The sequence below is a fragment of the Symphodus melops genome (genome assembly GCF_947650265.1).
Source record: "Symphodus melops genome assembly, chromosome: 10".
Taxonomy (NCBI): domain Eukaryota; kingdom Metazoa; phylum Chordata; class Actinopteri; order Labriformes; family Labridae; genus Symphodus; species Symphodus melops.
Window position 1 is genome coordinate 5,281,685 of NC_136700.1, and position 24,058 is coordinate 5,305,742.

At 41.6% G+C, this 24,058-nt stretch overlaps 1 protein-coding gene across 3 annotated transcripts; it reads left to right on the forward strand.

The window, feature by feature from the left end:
* The first annotated feature begins 656 nt into the window (after positions 1 to 656).
* Positions 657 to 23,167, forward strand: mtus2b (microtubule associated tumor suppressor candidate 2b). Of its 3 annotated transcripts, none has more exons than XM_079354599.1 (16): positions 657 to 768; positions 2,388 to 2,453; positions 5,735 to 7,777; positions 8,091 to 8,283; positions 9,227 to 9,439; positions 13,420 to 13,566; positions 14,385 to 14,483; positions 15,356 to 15,543; positions 19,850 to 19,916; positions 20,272 to 20,486; positions 20,880 to 20,985; positions 21,071 to 21,144; positions 21,251 to 21,349; positions 21,462 to 21,581; positions 21,850 to 21,950; positions 22,082 to 23,167. In XM_079354599.1, exons 3-16 carry the CDS (start codon positions 5,900 to 5,902, stop codon positions 22,287 to 22,289), a joined length of 3,708 nt encoding a protein of 1,235 aa, XP_079210725.1. In that variant the 5' UTR covers positions 657 to 768; positions 2,388 to 2,453; positions 5,735 to 5,899; the 3' UTR covers positions 22,290 to 23,167. The 3 variants fall into 3 exon arrangements, with proteins under 3 accessions (XP_079210725.1, XP_079210727.1, XP_079210726.1); XM_079354601.1 differs by having other exon boundaries at positions 21,853 to 21,950; XM_079354600.1 differs by lacking the exon at positions 2,388 to 2,453.
* The last annotated feature ends 891 nt before the right edge of the window (positions 23,168 to 24,058 follow it).

Genomic DNA, 24,058 nt, shown 5'->3' on the forward strand with positions numbered 1-24,058 from the left:
TCCATGGACTTTGTTTTTTTGTGAGTGATATGTTTAAGGTTTGTATGAAAACTTTGGGTTCTGTTTCATGTGTTTCCTATGTGCTTACACATTGTGCAGCACATTCAAAAGCAATGCAAACTCCCAAACAAATGCAAAGACAGACGTGCTGAAAAGCACTCTTTAAGTTACACTCAACTGACCATGTAACTTTCAATGATTCTTGTTCCTCATGTCATGTCCCTGACTGTGGTTTGGTGTGATGAGTGTTTTCGGCAGATTTTACTGCTTTTGTGAAAGATACAGATAAGCTCTGCTGAATTGCATTGATATGCTTTGACATTGTAGTCATGTTAAATATTTTATTTTGGAAAATATGACAGGTAAAGATATTTCAATGATAACCATTTAACCCTTATCGGCAACCGTAATTTGCCAATAAGAAACCGACAAAATAAGCTCTAATAAAATAAACAGAATAAACATCTTGACTTTACTAATGTATTTATGTTGTTTTCTCTTGTAACGTAACTGCTACTGATGTAGGCCTACGTTACTTAGTGCAGCTCTAAATAATGAAAGCAGCTGGAAAATAAATGCATGTCATCACCAGCAGGGGGCGTCCTGAGTCCGTGTCGACATGGGCGTAAGGGACTGCTCTCCCTCTTCCTCTCCCTGTTTTTTCCAGCGATGCTGCAGCCTCCTCTTCATCACAGTTAACCTGCATTTGGCTCTGCTCCTTCTCCTCCTCAGAGCCGAGCTCCTCCCAGGATAACCTCCTTCTGGACGGTAAGAACCACCATCACACAGCCCGGGTAAAGGCTGCTTTAAGTCTGTGTCTGTCTCTTAATCTGTTCTCAGTGGCCGTGATCATTAAATGTATTGACTCTGCTGCATCTGCTGACAGACTGCGGATCATCTCGATGTTCCTGCTGCGTTCACGGTGTTAATTTCGAACCTCTGGCTAATTGTTTGCAGCAGTGCATGTATTAATGGATCTATTGCATTGACATGCTGGAAAGAAAAACAGGTAGGGCTCACCCACCTACCATAGGTGTGCACACCTCAGAGTGTATGTACAGTATATGTGTGTGACGAGGGGTCAGATCCTAGATGATGTGTTCTTACACCTTTATTTCGTTTTTTTGTGTCTCACTGTTAGTCTTTAAAGCAACAAAGCTTCCTTGTTTGTTACTGTTTGGGGATCATGGATGTGGATGCAATTTATTTTTAGAAACTGCAAAATGGGGAAGAGGGCACCAGGAGCTGAATGAATAAACGGCATGCAGTCACAGTGAAGTTCAAGATTTATTTTGGATTATTTTGAATTTCCACAATCATCCAAAGCACCCGTTATTTTTTTATTATGCAAAAGGTCCAGTAAGGTAAAAAATATCTCATCAAGGCCTCTATAAGATATCAGCAGATGCTTGGTAATTATTCCGAATGAACATAAACATCATTGGTATTCATTTTAATTTTATCTAATTTGAAAAAAAAAAAAAAAAAGTCATTGGTATATCAAACTGTGGTTTTTTTCAGGCATGGATGTTTCCCCTCACTAGTAGGTGTAACAGGCTCTTTGAAGATCTTTCCAATTTCCTTAGTAAGTCTTGTCAATAAGAGATCCTGTGTGTGGGCTTTGGTTGGTTACACAAAGAAGTCAGGACCACTGGAGCATAAAAATTGGAGGGAGACTGATGCCTCCATTTTCACTCATCCTCCATATTTTATGAGAATTCCAGTTTAAGCAGCAAGTGAAGCAGCTGGTGGCCAAATGAAGGCCTTGATCTATGCCTCAGATCTTTGACTTTTTAACATGCTGGTGCTTCAGTTTCGTTTACAAACCCAGGTTTTTTGAGCACCACCGAATGCATGCATTCACACCTACTTTCATACTCTGCACAGATTTCAGAAGAGGCCGTGATGAAGGTCTCACCATCACGCTGCATATCAGGAGGCAGGTGGTGGCGGTGCATGGCCGGGTGAGGAACAGAACGATGGGGGGATGGGGAACATGCTCAGGGAAGCATGTTGTTAGGGAGAACATAAATTTCCTCAATCTCCCTCTTCCATGGCCGTGTCACCAAAGGCACATTATCAGCTGTTGCAGCAGCAGGAAAACCTCGAGAGGAAAACAACCAGGCAGCGTAAATTGAAAAGGGAGGAGACATGGCCCACTGACAGGCTCCATGTACATTTAAGCACAACGTGTGAGTATGTGTGTGGTAGTAAAGGAGGTAAAGAATATCTCTTCAGTCTCTCACAGTGCATCTTTCCAGTCAGAAAGAATTGTAACATTCGGCTCCTTCCCTGGACTGAGACCCTCTCCAGAGGTTTGTGAAGAGAAAGAGGTTGAAATAAATTAAAATGTCTAATTATCTCTGTTGTGCTTTAATTCAATCCAGCATGGAGGACAGTGAGGCAGAAATGAATCAACTCCACAGTCAGAACTGAGCTGAAAAGTAGGGCAGGTAAGATAGAGGATGTCAGAGTACACTCATTAAACTGAGCAAAAACACATAATGGGTTTCTGAGAGATGCTTATATTCCATGTTATCTCAAGTTAAACTTCCTCTATACGTCTTTGTTAGATCATATAGATTAAGATATACTGCATGTCTCTGCAAGCCAGCGTTGCTTTATTTGTGATGCTGTTGCTTCGTGCAGTGGGCTGTGATGTATTGATCTGTCAGAGGCACAATCATGGATGCAGCAGAAACTGTCCCCATATATTCATTTTCTTTCTTCAAACAAGACTTCATTTATCCAATTTAACATCACATCAAGCTGCGTGTGACACAGAAGGACCTTCGTCAGGGTGTCTTCACTTTAGCTGGGAGTTCGTGGCTGCACACTTTGTGTACAGTGTTGTAAGAGTTCTTTCAGGAAAGCAGGGAGAGGCAGGTATGAGGGAATCAGATTCACTGCTCTCTGTTCTGCAGTGCAGCTGCTGAGGCAGCGTTTTAGTGAAGTGTGTAAGCCTATATGCTTCAAACACACACTTTTGTCCTTGCACCCTTTTTGCATTTCTTCCACAAAAAAGGAGGACATTGCGTATGTGTTTTATAAACACATGAATTGTGTGGCCTTCATTGCCTAAGCATGCAAGAAACTCTATTATTAGATTGCAGCACCGTTTTGTCTTCATAAGAAGGAAATGAGAAGCTGGTCCCTGCTGTGTAAGTGAATTTGTGCGGATCAAAATGGGGAGAAAAGCGATGAGGTGGAGCAGCAGTCAGTCAGGTTTTATGCTACTTATCTACTGATGAGTGTTAAGGGGACAAACTGTTTATTTCTGCTCATGCCCAAGAGCCGTATGAAACAAGTTTTCTTCTGCTTCATTCATTTTCAGTCCTTATGACATCTCTTTAAGCAACAAGTGAGAAAGGTTTATATTAAACTCCTATGGAAACAGCAGAGAGCTGGAGATTAAAGTATGGTGCTGAGTTGAAGTTGACACCCAGGGCTGATAATAGCGATGCTGAATGCGAGGTGTGAACTTAGTGTGCAGGTTGTGCTGTGGGTCTGATAAAGCACTGTGCTCGATGAGACTCCTCTGGAAATAGGTCAATTGCAGACATCTTTTATTAAGACATAAAGGGAAATAGAAGCAATGGAGCATGCACTTGTATCGGTTGCATAATATATAAGAATGGAGAGCCATTGCTTAATCACTTGACTCAGTTTTTCAAGGCACCTCAGATAAATCAGAAAGCCTCAGTGTTATACAACATGTTCAAGAAATCCTCAGGGGATTGCTGCAACACTCTCATGGCATGGTATGGCAGAAGGACTTCGCAACTACTTATTGAGGATGACGAGTGGTTAGATGTTCTTTAAAACATGGGCAAAAACATCAGAGAGGCCAGGGGGAAACGTATTCACTATAAAACATTACACAGATATCACTAGATGCCAACACGATTACATAGGATGGGAATTGCTGATAGCAATCAGTGCAGGAAGTGTAGGAATGACTTGGGCACGTGACCTGAATGTGCTGTGAATGTGAAATATTTTTTGCGATACTGGGGGACCGGACACATCCGCGAGAATTATACTGTCAAATTGAAAAGACGCAAGGTGTCCCTCTGTGAAGGATTAGACCGACTGTAAAAATGGTAAAGTCATTCTCTAAATATCTGAGGGATTGAAAACACAACAGCTGGCTGCTCATAATCTGGGTTTTTACAGGAGGTTCTAAAAACTGGAGCATTAATATTTAATGAGCGGCCAGTCTGTGATACAGGCAAAAAAAGCATTTCGGTTGCTAAATTTTCTCATCACATGTCATGCTTCTGACATAATGTATCCACCCTTGGGAGCATGAAAGTCATGTTATCAACCAGTGCCTCGGGACTTACTGTGTGGAGATCACTTGATTTGGAGCTAGAACTAAATTTTATAAGCAGACGGTCACAGTGGTCCTTATCTAAAACACTAAAAAGTGAAATTATTCCTTTGTTATGTTGGAACAAACAGACGAATCCCCTACCTGTCTGTCACAGTGCAGCATGCTGTCACTGTGTCACAACCACACAGCTCCTCTGCAAGTAAACGCGAAGGATCCTCGTTCTCGTGTCAGAAAGTGAAGTGCTGTTGTATCTTTACCTGCTGTCGACAAGAAGTGCAGGGATGTGAATTGTTTTGACAGCAGCAACTCACCAGTAGGGATTATTAAAGATTTTTGTCTTTGCAACATTTTATCAAAGAAAAAGAAGTTACAGAATATAACATAGCTGCAGAATAAAGATGATCTAAGTCAGGGTCTGAGATTATTCACAGTTTATGGTTAAACAGAAGCAAAACACTTCACAACATAAGCTGCCCCCAAAAACATGACAGTTCAATCTCACCGGTTCTCTTTCTACACGCCACAGAGCCATGCAGAGACAGTAGGGTTTTATAACAACATCATCCACATTTTTTCCTGGCAAGGATGAACTTGATTGATTTGGTTCTCAAAAGACTTCTTTAGAGACATTTAGGTCTGAAGTCTGTGCTCGTTCTTCTCTAAAGAGGTGAGTTTAATGGTTCTGGAGGGCAGTTTGTCTTGTCTTGGTTTGGAGTCAGAGTTAAGACGGAGGGTAACTAAGGTTACCAATTAAAAGAATACCATAGTTTTCTTGGGAATGGCTTCTTTCTCCTCTCTCACCTTCTTGATAAAGCCTGTATGCATTTTCCTGCCATGATCAGACAGTTAAGATAATCATGTCAACAAACCACTGGATGACGTTTTTCCTGGTTTACGGTTTGTTTTTTTGTAAAGAATCGATTGCATCTGAAACTGGGTCAGACAGAATCATATTATGCCCCTTGCATCTGTGAACAAGATGTGTTACATTGGTCTCAATGATCACCCAAGCCCAGTGTTTTGCTGTTGTTATATTACTAATTAAGCATTGAATTCACTTAGACAATGATGCACTTTGTACAAGCGAGAGCCTCTAAGATATAAATTCCCTTCAGAGGATTTTCTTTGCACAAATCAGGGAAAGTAAGAGCTCTGTTCTCCCACAGGGTTTCTGCTAAAACGGTTCAGTTCATAACAATAGTCCATTCAGAGCTCTGAACAAACGCTTGCCCAATTTCATATATCACACATGAACTAAAGAAATCATCAATTCATGAAGTAGAACAAAATATTAACTTTATTCTTTGTTAGGTTCTTAAAGAACGACCACCTGTTAAATATCTTCTCGTCATGTCTTCCATCATTTTGTTTACTCCTTATTATCTTTGTGTTTAACAGGATACAGACCCTGGACGTCATGATGATCTATCTTGGTTATTAGAGATAATGTTCAACAGTCTGATCTCTGGCGTATTGGACCGACATGAAAATGAATTCCAAACCCCTGCAGCGCGAGTAACACTCTTGGATGGGCGCACAGACTTTTTATGATGGCTGCCATGGATGATTAATTTTAAAACTGCTCTTGAGGGTGCTGTAAACTCAGAGCTTTTTTACAAAATGTGCGATCGAGGAGAGCCCTTAGGTGAGGGGGAGTTGCAGAATAATAACCAGCGGGGGGGCGTGCTTGCTGAGGGGGATGCCAATGCTAATGAAATCCGGGCAGAAGATGGCAGGAGGACGGGAGACGCTGACACTCTGTCTGGGCTTATGACTGAAACATCGGAGCAGGATAAAGTCATCATCTGGGGAACAGACTCGCAGTGTGATGACCCAGAGCTGGCTGAGTTCGAAATGCTGGAGTGTCAGGAGCTCGAGGCCTACCTGGTCAGAGACGGGGAGGACTTTGCGGGTATGACACAACAGAAGACGCTTCGTGAACAGTCATCCTCCTGCAGCAAAGCCAGACCAGAACAACCAGCAGATAATATGAGCAACGAGGAGAGGCAATCTCTTCTACATGGTGCCAGTGAGCAGGAATCCAGTGTCTCACAAGTCTCTGAGAGTAGAGAGGCATCGAGGACGCAGTTAAGCTCAGAAACAGATGTCTTCGTGACCTGTCCCTCTACCTTTTCAAACATGGACACCGCTCTGGACACTGCAGGCAGGACCCAGACAACAGACTCCTGGCACAACGCCTCTGGTCCTTACTCAACCATCTCAGAAGACCTGACTCTGGTGTCACAAACTTGCAGCATCGTCACAGAGAAAAGTAAGAGGGATCGTTCTTCCAGCTATTCAGGAAAAAGCACAAAACACAGAAAAGGTGTGGACATGAATTTGAATTCAACACTTCACTCAGAGGAGTTGGTTTCCCAGGCACAAGTTAGCAGTGGAAATGTGTGCAAGGATGTCCTTGAGGAGAGCAGGAGGAACAATAACCAGATAAATAAAGCAGGGAATACCAATTCAGAGCAAGAATGTGATCAAAGGAGAAGTACTGAGCACAAGGACTTTCCCACTGCAACAAAATCACACGAGGAATGCTCCACTAAAATGGATAAAAGCACACAAGCTGATGAGACACCTGATGTGAACTTCAGCCCACCCAGAACAGGCACAAAGGGGACACAGTCATCCACTGAATCCAAAGCCATGAAGAAACAAGGATCATTTGATTCCTCTTTACAAAAACAAAACTCTTTTGACAGGAGTTATAAAAAGCAGCCATCGTTTGAGAATTCCTTCAAGAAGCAGCTCTCCTTTGATAACTCTTTGAGGAAGCAGGGCTCTTTTGAGAACACGGTCACCTCCAGCTCTTCAAGTCTGGAGAGGAGGAAGCCTTGGGGAAGCCCCAGTCGACCAGCAACTCCTTCTTCTCCTAAAACTACCTCCGGTTCCCCAAAAAGACGACCGCCTGGTTCTCCAGCAAAGGTCCAGGGCATCAGGGCGCCGAGCTGCGAGCGCAGCGAATCTCCTCAGAGAGGTTTCAGTCCAACCGTCAAACCGATGGTCAAAACAAGTTTGAGCAGCAGCATCCCCAAACCGCTCAGCCCTCAGCAGAAAGAGCCTGAGCCCAAGAGGTCTTCTCCTCCCCAGAAACCTAAAAATGTCCGACCAAAAATCATCACTTATGTCCGAAAAAATCCTCAAGCAAAACCAAACACTTCAGTGGAGGCCTCGTCACTAAGACTGTCCTCTTACTCCAGCATGCCAGCTCAGAAAGATCCAAAAGCTGGTCCTCAGCCTAAATCCACACAGGCGCTCTGCTCCTCCAACCTGCTGTATGATAAATATCGACAGGAGATGCAGAAGGCAGGACTCTGCCCTCCAGACATGGCTGTGACTGGAATGAAACCTCCAAGCAGCACCATCGCTCAGAGGCAGACTAGGAAGTCAGACAGTTTTCATGAGGATATGTCTGAGAAATATCTCCAAGAGGTGAGAAAGGAGCTTTAGATTTGAGCGACTCACATAAAACAAAGTTAGTTAGGCGGAGGCTGAGTCTCTTAAGTTTCTTTAATCGGTTTGTTTTGTCTCCTTGCGGGGAGCTAAAGATAAATATCTAGTGAGATTCTGTGTTTTTCTGTAACAGCTGTATCCGAAACTCTTTTTAAAGTTGCCTAATTCACAGTCAAATAAAGTTCTTCATCATGTCCCTTAATCAACAATCTGTAATATTACAAATTATTAAGTAGTACAATGTTTGTCTGTGATGATCATTGACTAACTATTGACTCATGTCTCTTACCAGCATGTTGTCCAAGAAGGAGGCAGTGTGTACCGCTCCCCAAGAGCTCTGAGGCCTCAACTGGGGTTAGGGGCCGTCACCAGGCAGCCTGCAGCCAAGACAAGAAGTCAGCATACAGGTCAAAGGTCAGCAGTGGCTCCAAGTCATTCTGCTCAGACAGCCGGAGCGTCCACCCAGGGCCACCAGGACCATGCAGGTGAGATCGTAAACTTCAGATGAGAGATCGAATGAACTCAGTGTTGGTGAGATTTCATTGAGTTTTTTTGTTAAATTTTGAAGTGTCAACAACAGTTCTCCATGACTTGTTTCCAGCAATTAGGCTACACATGACAGTATATCATTGTAAAGAGTAGTTGACAGGTTTTTCATAAGGTTTGCTCTTTTTTTGTGAAATAAGTGAAACAGTTTATGTGACTTTTATAGTCCTATCGCAGGAATAAGATTTTATAAGAGCTTTTTAAACCATTGTTTTTTTACTTTTGAATGTAAACCCAGATCTGTTGTTATTGAGCTGCAGTGAATTTATATTCTTGCAGAATGGTGTCTCTCTTGTCGTGGATGAGGCTCGACTTTTGGCACCTAATCTCTTTGAAGTGCAAATCATTTGGCAAACATTCAACTCATGCATCCTAGAAATGTTCGCTGCATATTTCTAACTGCTCATATTCAAACTAAGTCAGGCTCAAAATATGGTGTTGTGGTCTTAATGGAGATTTCCTCACTCAGTGAAGGTTGTCATATATTTGTCATCTTGATACCAGCATGGGATTAGTGACAGCATGAATGATTCTTTTACTCATCAGAGCAGATGTGATTGGTGTCTAATTAGTAAAACATTTCCGATGTCATTAATAAATCTTGTGCCTTCTTCTATATCAATATTACATGTGTAATGTTTCTGTTTTTGTTACTTATCATTTCTCATTCATGTTATCTTCGTTTTGTTCTGAGGTTGGGAGAAATGTTGTTTTGTTTCATTTAGTAAATTATCAAATAGACAATTAAGATGATTAATTAAAATGCTATAAGAAAAGGAAAAAGTGAAATACTGAATAAAACTAAGTAACAAAACAAAGTGTATCTTGCGAGTCACCTATAGCTTCTGTGTCCGTTCATATTCTTCCATTTGTTTACAACAGAACAAAAGAGGTCAGCAGAAAGGGGTCCAGAGACCACCACGAAGAGCATCCTGCTCAAAGCAGGCCAGTCTGGTCTCCGTGCCCCGGGTTTCTCCACCCTGCCAGCTGCCCGTCTGGCCACCTTTGGCTTCACCAGGACTCCCAGTGCCTCGTCTGTGTCCAGTAACCAGTCAAACACCAGCAGTCACAGTGATCCCAGCAGATCTGCTGAGCGTGAGTCTTCCTGTCTGCACACACTCAGATGATTCAGGGTCACATTTGTAGTACTTCACCTGACATAATAACGCCTTCATAAAAGGAAAGTATTTCATACATCAGACAGACTCAACTGTAGTTGGGGCTGCCTCAGTAACCATAGTAACAACCACACATTTCCTTACAATTCTCCCTTCTTTATAAGTAGGTGCTATAAACTGCAGAACTACAGCAGCTTTGATGAAGAAGTCTGTAAGTCTCTCCTCCCTCTGCATGCTGCTCCACAGCCTGTGTGCTGCAGCACTTTATCAGGATCAGACCAGACTGCTCAGTCCAACACCACCTCTCACAAACATCCCGCTGCGTTCATTCAGAGGAATCAGTTCTTGGAAAATTCAGCTGGCATTATCTCTGTGTGGAATAGAGACATTCGACATGAGTCAGAACCAGCTGGGACGTTGTCATTGATACGGCAGATTCAGTTTTTCATGGTGCTGACTCAAACCAACTATTGTATGAAAAATGACAAGACATGATATAAAAGAAATCATTCTCTTCCTCCTCTTTTGGATTGAAATCAATCCTTATATATCCTCTTGGGCTGAGTCAGAAAGATTGCACCTTTAAACAGTTTTACTTTCCCTTTACATATTTAGTAGATTTTACAATAAAAGTACATAGAAAAGGTTAGGATTTATCCAAACTGCCAAATACAGACATTTTCAAATAATGTGATTGCAAAAAGAAGTTACGTTAATCTTTACATTCTGTAGGATTTGACTGTATGTACAGAAGAGCAGAAGTCGCTGTCTGTGCTGATTAGCAAGAATGATGATGATGAGTTAATGATTTCCTCGCTCAAGTGTTTCCACATTTGCTCCACAGCTGACTGCTCATGTTCCCTCCTCTCCATCTTATCTGTTTCATTCTGGCCGTCTGGATTTAGACAACTTCTTTAGTTGCTGGAAGAAAAACAGCAGGGTGCCCCCCCCCCCTCCCACACACACACACACACACACACCCCAAAACGCCATAACTGCTTCACAAGTCAGGAGATGTCTCTGCCTCTCTATTTATTATCTGAAATGAAAGAGCCTGTGGTTCAGAGAGACTCAGGGTGTGTTATGACAGAGTAACCTGTGAAGTTGTTTTTTTTTTTTTTTAACCTGACACCTCTAACCAGCCTCTTCCTGGCCTGTGGGTCTCCCCAACCTTTCACTATGGTCTAGCTTGATAATGATTTCACTCATTGCTTCAGCTCCCATCCTTTACGCCTTCAGTTGTTTCTTTGTGCCGTTTGTAACACTGATTCTGGAGAAAACGTATGCAGTCATTTAAGTGTGTCTTTTATGGCTTTGTCTCTTTGTTAAGCTGCTCTGAGGAGCTGTTATTTTTTATTTATTTATTTTATTTATTTATTTTTTCAAAAAGGAAAAATGTAATTATATTGATGTGGTATTAAATTGTCTACCCGCAAGTGAAATGCTTTGGAGCAGCCCAGACAGCGTACAGTATATACTATACTGTATGACTGGCAGCTTGCACAGCAGTGTTTTCCTTCAGGCTGTTGGCTCACACAGAGATGTTCTATTAGTATGCCTCAACTGTAGCCACATCCATCGAGGATGCAATCTATAAGAAAGCTGTGACTGAGAGTGAGCACATCAGGATGTCTTTGAGATATCAAAATCATTTGTGTAGTAAACTCAGAGGGAGTCTGCGGGCTTCCTCCGGATTCTATCCGGCAAAACGAGCCTCCTCTGTATTTTCAGACACGTTTTAGACATGATGCAGCTGCTAAATGTAAAGTACCTTTTAATCCAAATATATGTTGTGCACAACCAACTTCACAGCAGATGAAGTAGCACAGATCTCGGAGGCATGTTCTGAAAGAAAAGTCTCTTTTCCATTTGAAGAGTCCTGTCCCTGTTACGTCTTGCAGGAGAATAGACCAGCAGACACTTCCCCCCTCCCACAAAGCTCAGTATATCACCTGTTAATAACTGGCACCTTTTTGAATTATCCTTAATCATTTTAGATATGTGAGGTACCTGTGCAGATAAATTGTAATTCTTGTGAATGGTTTCCTGCTATTTTCCAAAAGCTTAAAACTTTCTTCACAGATAGGTGTTCTGCTGCGGTCTTATTTTACATCACATGTCGACTTCTGTTGGGTAATCGAAATGAAATTGTATCAAACAAATCAGAAAGAAATGGTTAAGATATCAGTCTTAATGTGTTTTCAATATATGAGCAACTTGGGTGAGATGAGAGAATGAGATGATGAGAGATGAGAGAATTTTAAGAGAATAATCAGTGGCTGTAATCAAAATAATCAGAACGCGTGTCAGTGATAGTCGAGTGTTCTTATGTCTTGTGCATTAGTCACCAGCAGAGACGAGCTGCTTCCTCTTGCTGCTGTAGTTCTGATCACAGGAAGCTTACAACAGAGGAGGGATTTGTTCTGTACATGCAGGCGAGAAACAAACGTTTAGCCGAGTGAGTCATCCTCCCCGCTCAGCCAATCAGCTTCTTGACTCTGCCTCATTTAGAGAGGCTGTTGGAAAAAGAAAAAAGCTTCTGCTGACTCTCCCAGGTGAATTCAGTCTGTGTCGCAGTGAGGAGAGACTCTGTGATACCAGCGGAGGTTTCACAGCTACTCCGGGCATTCTGACGACAGGAAATGTTAATGCTCTCTTTTCCAATCGGAATTTGTGTTGTAAACTGTTCCGCAGTGGGTTGTTGATTAATCCCTCACATTTGGTTCTTCGTACCATCCTCTGACTTATTTATTCAAGGTTACAGACCTGTCCTTCTGCCCTCTGACAGTCTGCTGAGGGTCTTTCAGGTGCTGCATGTGTCAGCACTGGTATTGATTGAGGGGCTGAATATTTTATGATCAGTAATGATCAGTAATGTGAGCACTTTCTCTTACAGGTACAGATTAAACCAAAGTGCTGAAAGGTCTGTGGAGTGATAGAATCCAGAAACAGTTTAGAGTTCCTCCTGGAGAAATCTTATAAAGAAAACAACATTATTGGTTAACATGAAACAACAGTGAAGATCTCCCTGCTCTTTGTTCTTTGTGAGGTTGTTTTCAAGGACTACTCCTCCAGCCTCAGTTTGTCTATGAATCAAAGCCTTTCATTTCCACAGAAAGCTAGCGGCATTTTAACAGCTGTTATGAATAATTAAGATGTTTGCAGCGATCTGTTACTTTTCCCTGTCCTTGTGAATATCCAGTTTAAAAATAATTACTCTCAAAGGAATACAGTGACTTGAGCGTTTGATTATTTTGCATTCTAAACTTGAATTCAAACTATCATTACAATTCCACAAGGTTTGTTTTATACTGTCAATTTTGATAAACAGCATTAAGCTCTGGTCATAAAAAAGAAGACAGGAAATGAAATACATGAAATATACACAAAAAGCGTTAGTTGTCAAGAATATTCCAGTACAGTCAGTATCAATACACAGCATATTGTGGATGAAGAGGAAGGACCGTGCTGACTATATCATTTTTTCACTGATAAAAAAAGGGGACTCGAGCATGTCCCAGAATGTGTTTAATAAACGTCCAAGAAACAGTCGAGATAAATGCTAACACAAACAGTGAAAACACTTAAACCTGTTGCTGCTGCTGCAACAAAGTACATTTTGAAAGTGTGAGAAAAAGCAAATGCAGGAATGTGAGGAAATGTTCAAACTGTACGGAGAGATCAAAGTTACCTTTAAACCAGCAACTGTCTTACAGTGAAACAGCTTCAACACCTGAATCAGTGTGAGTCACTCAAACCCTGCCCTAATGTTGCCTCAAGGTTTCTTTAGTTTAAATTGAATATGTCTGGCGGTGGTCTTTACAGCTTTAAGCACTAAGGACAAAGTTTTAGCCTGTATGTCATTCTTATACCAAAAGGTTACTTTCAACTAACAAAAAGAAAAAGTCTCTGACTATGTGTTATTGGGTTTTTTTTGGCTTCTCTACTTCTCCTCAGATCCCGGAGTTGGAAGTGATGACACACCTCTTCACAAAGCTACAGCGCCCCCCACGGACACTTCCCTTGCTCAGAGCCGCTTGCAGCCTCCAAACGCCCCCAGTCTGCAGCGTCGCAGTTTGCCACAGCAGCACTGCTCCCCGCTCGGTACGCCCTTGCAACACCCTGCCTGCAGTTCATACAGTACATGTAATGTGCATGTTGAGCACCAGAGAAAAAATGTAGTCCCAGTTAAAAGTCCTTTTCTGAAGTGTTCATGAGTGTTTCCATTTCTGCCTGTAATTCACAGCAATGACTTCTTCAATGTGCATTTTTCTATGTTAACGGAGCAGGAAGAAAGTAAACCTGTGTACCTTTCAGATGCAGGTGTGCTGTTTGTGAATTAGCGTGCTTCCTCATGTAATGAGCTGTCGAGACACAATATAATAGGAGAACAACAATAGGAGTGATTGGAGATTTTTTTTTTCGGATTAAATCTCATCTGAATTTTACCTCTGTTTTCTAGGTGTAAAATATATGTTTTTGTTGCAAAATGAGTGTAAGGAAACTTGTACAGAACACAGATAACATCCTGAACACTGCTTCTTTTGTTCGATTCTAACTGTTGCTTAGCATTGCATCACAGCAGTGCTACAAATCAATATGTGTGCTCCTCTCCGCTGATGAAGCGTGTTTGTTGTTAGTTTGTATACCTCTGAGCCTGTGTCAATGTGGTGCATGAACACCATCCAGTGGTCACACAGTGAATCTGCAGGAGCAAGTGAAGCGGCAGCTCCAGCTAGTGGCAACTGTGTCTCACTAACATACTTCTCAAGCAGTTTAACCTGAATGGAAACAAAGAAGTGTGGTATATCTCAATTGATAGTTTGATTCTTTTGACCCACACTTACACTGTGAGGAGTGATTTCTTGTATTTCAAATGTGCCTGTGTGTTTTGAAACACAACATTTCTCTTTCCTTTTCAGCCTCTAGGAAAGAGATGCAGAAGGACATTGAAGCTGTACTGCCACCCAAGTCCTCTCCGAAAAGATTTGCAGTAGTTTCACCTAAACCCCAGTCTCCTGGTGAGTCTTAGAGATCGTACTGCAGCCTGTGAGTGCATGTTAACTCAAACTGTGTGCGCCCACGGCGTTAACCTACAACCTCAATTTCTAAAAATGAAATGGGAATTAAATTCAGGGAGAAGGTGTTGTAGTAATGTGTGTCTGTTTGTTTGGTGCAGTAAAACAAAAGGCTCGATGGTACAACATCTCCAACCTGTACTGTAGCTTTAAATTTTGCAGACATCTCATCCGCCTCTTCCCCTCAGCACTTTATTACAAGACCCATGACAGCCTGCTGTTGCCATAGCAACAAGCAACAGTAGCCGTAATGCTAGAATGACTCCTTTGGTAGAAATCCTGCAGGGTCAGATAACGAGAACAAGTCAGCAGTTTATTTTCAACAAAGCTGCTTGCTAGTTTAATTTTGATTATTTGATTTGTGAAAAGAAATGTGAAGGAAGCAAAGTAATTTACAATATGAATGCAATAATTATTGTACCTTCAGTTGGCTTTTAGTTCCAAACAACTTACAGTGATAAGATAACAACTTACAGTGATAAAAAATAGACTAAAGTCCCTGAGACCAGCTAATGCTTGTTTTTTCTTTAATCAATAACTTATGCAACACTAATAACTATCATTGGTTAATTTTCTGTTGCATGGCCATGCAATGCAACATTTGTGTTGTGTAGATTGTAGTTTGTTTTTGTTCTACTCATTCTTTAATTATCTAAACCAGTCCAAACAAGATTTTTTGCTGAAACAAATATTTCCTAGAATACAGAATACATGTGTGACACTACTTTTTAAATATGATCTACTTAGGAGTGGAAGTGTCTAGATTTTTTACATTTGAACTTACATTATAAAAAATGTGTTATAACTGCCTGCAGTTCGTGCAAGCGTTTGTGGGGCCGTTCAGACTGAAAGGAACCAGGAGTTGGACCGCGCTCTGATTCAGCGTCTGCGTGAACGCTGTGAGCAGCAGGAGCTGCAGCTGCAGAGCCTGCAGGCCCAGTTAAAGAAGGCGTCCCTATGCATGGATGTGTTCAGCATCACAACCCAGCACTTCTGTCTCAAGGTAGGATGCAACATAGCTCTGGAACACAAGACTTCTAGATATTAAAGCAAGAAGTATAACTTGTGTCAGACTGTCTTTCAAGGCGGGGCTGAAGTAAGGCAGGTGTGAAACCCCCTCTTTCCTCTCTTAAGGAAGCTTTGCTTTGGAAGCGTTACATTAAAGTTTACTTCTCAGAATGTAAGCTGAGAAGGGTTCTGTTGTTTTTATTATCTGACACATCAACTTCCTACGCCTCTGCATTATATTGTTTTAATACCATAACTTCATAAACCATCCAAAGCAATTCACCTGCTTTGTTTTTCCTGATATACTAAAACACTCTGAAACACGCTGATCCTGGAATTGAAAATGAAAACCCCAAACTTGCATCATGGATTATTTACTATTTCACTTCACAGCCGTCTCTCAGATCAGCAAACACAGCCTTGCTTTTAAAAACTATTAAGGGAAAGCTGTTGCAGACTTCTGAGTGAAATTACAAAGTGCGATTTGTCTGCTCGCACGAAGGACACCTGCAGCATCTGCCTTTTGTTGTTAGTGTTCCTCTGTTCACAAAGAACTGGCACTTGCTTTAAAATCTGATTGTTGTGGCTTTTTGAATATGTTGTGAATCATTTTGAAGCAGCAGGATGTGTCTGCGAAACACTGTGGGGGAGATACTGTCGACTAGTTAAGGATTCCATTTTTGGATGTGTATGAAATGCATTTGATTTCGCTGTGTGGCATTTTATTCTGGGTTTTTCCTACAACTGATAAACATTTCAAATGCCTGTCAATGATGAAACTCATTAATTCATTGTTGTTGTGTAAGATAATAATTGATTAAAGTCTCAAACTCACCAGTCTCTGGTGGCACAGAGAGTTTGCCCGCACACTGTAACTGACATTTCTGAATCTCAAACCTGGGATGGATGAAGCGCTTGTTTGTTGCCCTTTCCTGGTCCTCTTCATCATTTCATCCATTTCCCGGCCCCACCCACAGGTCCTGCTCTACAGTGGGAGGAGATTAATAAGATTAGAGCTGGACCTCGCTGTGCTTTTAGAGAGGCTGTTTGTCAGACACCAACAGAACTAAAGGTCGGACAGGAGGACGACTTTAAAATATATCAGCCTAATATAGAGTTAAACAGATAGCCAGACTCAAACACAGCCTGGTTCATCCCCCAACTGGCTCTGATGTTGTAGTTTTGGGTCGATGGCTGTGATGGGCGGAGCTAGCTAGGCTTCAATCTCTCCTCCATGGACCTCCTCCTGATATTGGGATCTATTGAGTCTCTATTCAGTTCTGCATATACTGTATAAGTCTGGATGAAGGCTTTGGTGCTTGAACAAGAATGATTGAAGAAATAACAAAAGACTAATGGACCAATGCATGAACATTACCACATTAACATTAAGTTTAAACTATGTATTAACAAAGGACAACTTCAATATTTAGCTTGAGACTTTCCATTTGAAGTTGCAGTATGGACATCATACTATGAGTTGTGTATTAAAATCTTTACATGAAGCTATTTCCTCTGAGCTTAGTAACAGAGAAGATAATTGGCCACTTATTGATCGTCTCCCTCCCCCTATCTTCTCCGCCTCCCACTCTTTTTTTTTTTTCTAAAAGATCCAAGAGGCATCACATGTGTGTGTGAATGTGTGTGTTGCACCCTGCCGTTCATGTGAATGTGATATGAGTGTGCTGGCGGGGCTCTAAGGGGAGGGCAGGCAGAGCTGGGCTGGGTCTGCCAGTCTTTGTTCCAGCAGGAGAAATGCCGGTCGCAAACCAGGAAACGAGGTGAGGCTTTCCGTCTTTCCATCTCTCCATCTCTCCTCCCCTCTCCTTCCCCCGCCTGGTTCCTTCCCTCCCTCCCTCTCTCTCTCTCTCTCTCTCTCTACCTTTCTGGTTCTCTCATCCGTCATCGGTGCTGCCAGAGATGCTGTTGTGTACTCGCCCGGTATGGGCCATTGCTGCTGTCGGCTCCTTTTCTCTCCTCTCCGCTGTCTGGACCAAACGGTAAAGGCAGCATCTTCTGCAGGCAGCAGGTTTGCTTCAGCACAGAGGATTTCTTTATGTGGTTGTGCGCATGTGTGTGTTTAGAAGGGGGGGGGGGGGGTGTATCAGTCTAGAGCAGCATAATATTCACTTGTTTCCTGGAGACAGAGCTGGTGGAGAGTGAAAAGCTGCAGGATTATGCTGAGTCAAAGAGAGCTGTGTGTCGCACTGTCCCTCTTTCTTTTCTCTAAGATTTTGCGGGATATTACATAACATACGAATGCTTTGCTGAGGTTTCTGTGTAACTGTACACATTGTGCCTTACTGTACCTACAGTATGTTACTGTACATTCTGTATCGGACAAACTCACATGAGGCTGAGATTTCTCATCCACCTCAATCATGTCATTACTTTGCTTATGAAATTCATGCTGTCATGGCTGCTTATTTCTGTCCAGCGGAGTATGAATCTCTTCTGAACAAAAAGTCCAAATAACAAAGCAGCTGCACATTGTTTACAGTCCTACTAACGCAGGACTCTTCCAGATCAAGGAGCCTTGATGTAATAAGTACATATTTTCGGAGGCAAAATGTAAATGTGAAATTGGTTGATAGAAATAGAGGGACATCAATCTTCAGATAATTTTATGAAAATCTCATAAAAGATGGACAAACCTAGATTCTGATTGATCATAAATATCTTTTTAAACTGTTTTCTGATGTTACAAACAAAACAAGGTTCACAGAAATAAGCCCAAGTATAATCAATAATGCAACCAATCAGTTGCAGTTATAAATAGGGATCATGTTGCCTTGGTGAGGCTTCAATAAAGACAGATAAATTAGAATGCGTGTCACATAACTCCCTGGAGATCTAAGCGTGGGGGGAGGCGTTAGGGCATGGACAGAGGAAATGATGGGCTGGAGCAGAGGTGGAGCTGCAGAGTAAGAAATGAAAAAAAGCGGCTGACCATCCTTCATCGCTCATGATGTCACAGCAGTGTCTCCCTGATGACTTTATGTGTGCAGACCTTTTAGAGGCTGACATCATTTCTTCTGAGACTTCATGAGGCTCATACATATTTCACCCTCAGCTCCATGTTTCTATCTCTTTGTTTTCTCTGCTGTGTGATCTCTGATTTGTCTCACAGCAACAGTCTGTGGAGCTCTTTTACTTTGTGTTTAATGTTGTGATCAATAGTCAGGAGGAGTCCCGAGTGGATAATGCTGAATGAAATACAGTCATTTTTTTTTATTTGAGCATATCCACAAATGGTGCAGTTGACTCTTACTGCCGACTCTTGCTCCATGGTGAAGTTTATGTAATGTCAAACTGTAATGTAGTTTATGCTTCTGTCTGAAGCAAAATGAGACACGCTTTGCCCTTTGACATTTAGTGATCTGTAAGCAACAAGCTGCACATCTAATATCTTGGCGTACACTTTAATCAGTGCAGTATTTTGTTGTGCTTAATTAGCAGTTCATACACAGGAGTTTAATTGTCATGTTTCATCACGACTTCATGGCCTCAGCCACTCTGATGTCAGACATCTTGGAGAATTAACATGATAATACTTTGCTGATACGCTTTTGCAAAATGCAATATTTTAAATCTCTAACCATTGAATGTACATGTTGATTTTCTATCATTCCTCTTCATGTTTCTCTGGTTTATTTAAACAATCTCTTACATAGCATAGATAAACTAAAACAGTGCAGCGCTGTTGTATCATGCCGTATAACTTTTGCTTGTTTATCCTCATACACTGATATGGGGGAAAATCCTACAATCAGAGCGTATGTACCAGTGATGCACAGTGTGCCCTTGAATTGCCCCCTGGGGACAAATAAAGTTTTTTGAATTGAATTGTATTAGGTACAACACAAGCAAAGATCTAAAGAGGAGTAATCAAGGTCAGTAAGTGCAAAGGAACAACTCGAAGTTCGACCAGACTGACAGGTGCTGACAGGCAGGCGACAGAGGCAAAGCACAACATCGACAGCTGTTCTTAAGAGTTCTAATGAGCATCAAAACCACCCTGAATATCTTCATTGTTTGTTTCACCACTGGGGGGCGACAGAGGACAAGAGTCTAGTTACCAATTTAGGGCCTTGTTGTGAAGGTTGGATCAGACACCTTCCATTGTCAGAGCGTAATGAGCAGGAGGGAGTGTAGAAACTGAGGATAAAGTTCCTGTCCTCAGAATCTGGAATTATTTTGAATCTGTGTCATCACTTCCCCTCAAAGTCTTACAGTGTGGGTGTTTCAGATATCGCTGTACAGGCCATAGGTGTTCACTGCTGTCTATCTTTGTGTTTCAGAGTGAGAGCGCCTTTGTGAAGGAGAGGGAACTGTCCCTGGAGCTCGCCAGAATCAGTGATGAAGTGGGTAAGTGGGTTATAGCATGACAGATATGGCACCACAGGGAGCAGAGGAGAGTCATTCACTGCTTTTTTGGGGGGGTGGAATTGGCCCTGGGAGTCCACTCTGCTGATCGAAATATACTAAACACTGTAGAAATGCTTGAACATAAGAGCAAATAAAAAAAACACAAAGTCAACATAAAGAGTTCAACAATTTAACAGTATTAATGATCAAAAAACACATATCAACATCCAGCTAAAATTCATATAATAAATGATTCAAATAAGATTAGGTCAACAGAATAACAGGTGGTTAAATGCTTTTCATCTGGGATATTGATTTGAAACTGAACAAAGCTAAACTCGTTGTTGTGTTGCAGCTTTCAGTGTGGCACACTGGGAGAAACTGCAGCAGGAGAAGGAGGAACAGGAGCGTCGTTTCGAGGCGGAGCTGCAGGAACTGCGGGCGAAGCAGCAAAGGGAGCTGGGCGCGCTGGAGGAGCGGCTGAAGGCGCAGCACACGGCCAAGATGGAGAGCCTGCAGGCCGAGCACAGAGGAGAGCTGGAGGAGCTGCAATTCAAACAGGAGGAGCAGGTGTGTGTGTGTGTGTGTGTGTGTGTGTGTGATGATGATGCCTCAAAGTGTTATCTGAACTTCTAAGCAGACACCTGTTACAATGTATTTTATAAAAAACACGTCATCCAATGATATCCAATTGGTTCCAGGAATTCATGTCAGTAAATGCATTTAACCTCTTTCACTTTCCATATGGCCTTTTTACCAGCATACAGCCAAAGCAGGTTAATACTGTATGTGATTGGACAACAGCACTCTGACCTCTGACTCCAAAATTCCATCCCTGTGCTACAAATCTTGCAATCACATGCTGATATATGTATAGAATAGCTCACCCTTAGTGTGTTTGCACGCACCGGTGTGTGTTTATGTTTGTAAGAAAGAAACCGTGTGTTTAAATCTTGGCCTCAGATTGAGGAGATGAGTGAGAACCATGAGGCTTCACTGATGGAGATGGAGACGGCTCACAATGACACACTGGCCACTCTGCAGGAGGAGCACGCCAGGACTGTGAAGAGTAAGCAAACTATTTCATCCACTGCTGTACTCACTGAATTGCTGCAGATGTAGACAGCTAATAAACTGTTATCTTATGGGGTCAGATCTGAAGATGGCCCATGAACAGCAGACAAAGTCTCTGGAAGAAGAATTTGTAAAGATCAGACTGTCACTACAGGTAAAAATATCTCCTTAAAACAATTTGTTTTATACTAACATGTTAATATGTTTACTGTTGTTATGAGTATAACTGACATGTATGTTAACATCCCCATTTTCACCAGGATCAGGTGGACACGCTGACGTTTCAGAACCGAAGCCTCAGAGATCGAGCAAAGCGCTTCGAAGAAGCTCTGCGTAGGAGCACAGATGAGCAGATAGTGGTAACTACAGCATCATACATCACAAGAAAGAAGCTATAAAAAGTCTCTTTATTTGGTTTAAATGGCTGATGAATGAATGACTGTTTTTACTACTGCATTCTGCTGTTGCCAGGATGCTTTGGCCCCATATAAACACATCGAAGAGGACCTGAAGAGTCTGAAAGAAGTTCTGGAAATGAAGAATCAACAAATTCATCAACAGGAGCTGAAAATCACAGAGCTGGAGAAAATAGTAGGCTTCAAATTTCTGCTTTGGTTAATCAGCAAAAGAAAGCTGCTTTTTTTGTTTGAACTGACTGAATGTGCGGCCTTTAAAAGTATTAAACAAAAAAAAAGATAAAGTCATTTTCTGTAACGCTGCATCAAATGACATGAAGGGAGTTATGCAGCCCCTTCTATGTGGAGAAGTATGTCTCCCATGTGAACCCATGGTATTTAACACACATTTATTTCAAATGTTATTGAAGAATTTAATGTTGTGCACCGGTTCTGTTTTTGAGCAGGCTGAAAAGAACGTGTACCTGGAGGAGAGAGTGCAGGTCTTGCAGCAGCAGAACGAGGACCTGAAGGAAAGAATAGACAAGAACCTCGCCGTGTCCAGGTCAGTTGGCTTTAAAGGCATTCTAGTGAAGATGTAGACAACAGTGCAAACAAAGTTGCTGAAGGTAAAATATTTTTCTGCTTCAAAAGTGTATGGTCTTATTTTATAAATATGCTACGTGTCGTTTTTAGGCAACTTTCTGAGGAAAATGCCAACCTGCAGGTGCACGTTGAGAAGGAGAGCAACGAAAAGAAGCGCCTGAGTCGCAACAACGAGGAACTGCTGTGGCGTCTGCAGACAGGCGAGCTGAGCCCTCACATGTCCCCAAGCTCCTCCCCCATCCATCGACCCCTCTCTGGACCAGGATCCCCTGCTCGCCCTCACTCCTACCATCAATGACCCTCTGAATGGAAGCTCTTGTATCAAACTATTTATTTTATCTGGCATTTTACAACTCTTTGAATGTTCCTCTCGAATGCCAGGGATGGATTTTACACAACAGCGGTGGACAGACACATCAGATTGTTCCAGGGGGGGATTTTTAACGTCTGACTTGAAGAATTGTATTAATGTTCAAGAAGGGAATTCTCTGCACTCTTATTTTAATTCTCCCTCTTCGACCAACAAACAGACGGACCGGATGAAAGATGCGGTCTTAATACATCATTGAGCAGAATCAGAGATACTTTGCCTCATTTCCATGTTTTCTCACCTCCGTCTACTTTACCCCCTTCTCATCCAGCGCTCAGGATGATGGATGTACAAGACAGACAAACCATGAAAAGTGCAACCACCAACTCAAGAAGCGCCTTTCCTTCTCATTTTCTTTTAAACCAGCAACTTCTATCAAGACACAAACAATGCAGGTCTAACCTACAGTAAGTTACTCTCAAAGTGTGTACTCTTCTCTGGGGTTAGTTTGACCTTTTGATTATGAAATCTCTCATAGATCAAGAGTGTATGAACAACTACCTATCATTGAACCTCAAACATCCATCCTACATTTGACTTGAACCACTGAATATCAGTGTCGACCTGAAATGTAAGATCTTAACATCATACGTCCATTGAACTGCCAACAAAATGTTACTTTATTATTCATAATAATACACTCAAACTGTACATGAATTGCTCTCTTTAAAGCATGTTCTGTCTTCCAGTTCTAATGAATAGTATGTAAGGGTTACTTTAAGTGTAGTTTCCTCTGAGTTCTTATCAAATACAGAAATTAAAACATGTGACGGTGCCCCATAACTTCAGTCATATTAAGACAAAGGGGGAAAAAAAGTTGTTAAAATAAAATAAAAAAGTGCAGGATCTGTTGTTAGCACCAAAGAGGAAATAAAACACAGCAGTTTATCGTGTACTGTAGCTGGTGTATGTCTGCAGGTCATTGCAGAATCAGCCATAAGCGGTGCAAACGTTGCGAAATGAAATCCAACATCTGTTCATTATGAAGTACGTGTCAAGCTCAACAATAGCTTCTCTTTCTGAGTGCGCCTCATCGTGGCTCTTAAAGGTGACTTGGATTGTTTCTATTTCTTTTGTTCATGTTAGTTTTCTGTGTTTTGAACCTCACCACAAAAAAAGGATTAGTTTATGTGATAAAACAGAATGGGATACAGTCATTGACTCCGCATATTTATCTCCCACAGATTTTTTTTGTCTAAATGCTCTTTAAAGGGGAAAATTCAAACACAAATAAATAGTTATCAAACAAGAAACAATAATCCTGAAAATCAGCACACCGTTACCTCATGTCTCATTGTGGAGAATAATCTCAGGTGTTGAGGAGAAGAAACTGCCATAGCTTTTTCATTTTTATCAGTTGTACATTTTTTTTTATTATTTCATTCATTTGTCTACGTTTACAGAAACTCTCAGCTCAAGTGTCACTTTTGCAAGATATCCTTTGCTACAAATGATTTGGATGTACAGAATATGTTAAACAATTTCAAAGGGATTTGTGCAGTATGCAAAGATAGACTAAAGAATTATTGCTTGATTATAGTAATATGATCTAAAGGTCAGTTCTATAAGACACACCAAATGTGGTAAACAGCTTCAACAGGGATGTGGTTGGAGGTGATTTGCATTTTCTATCGGGACAAGTTGATAATGTTTGACTCTGTGGGCTCAACTTTAAGGAAGCAGATTGGAAAAGATGT

What these genes read in the sequence shown, in the direction of transcription:
- mtus2b (XM_079354599.1), top strand. Translation starts at nt 5,900, where the DNA reads ATGATTAATTTTAAAACTGCTCTTGAGGGTGCTGTAAACTCAGAGCTT. An exon ending in CTGAGAAATATCTCCAAGAG is followed by an intron (nt 7,778 to 8,090) that starts GTGAGAAAGGAG and finishes GTCTCTTACCAG; the next exon opens with CATGTTGTCCAAGAAGGAGG. An exon ending in GGGCCACCAGGACCATGCAG is followed by an intron (nt 8,284 to 9,226) that starts GTGAGATCGTAA and finishes TGTTTACAACAG; the next exon opens with AACAAAAGAGGTCAGCAGAA.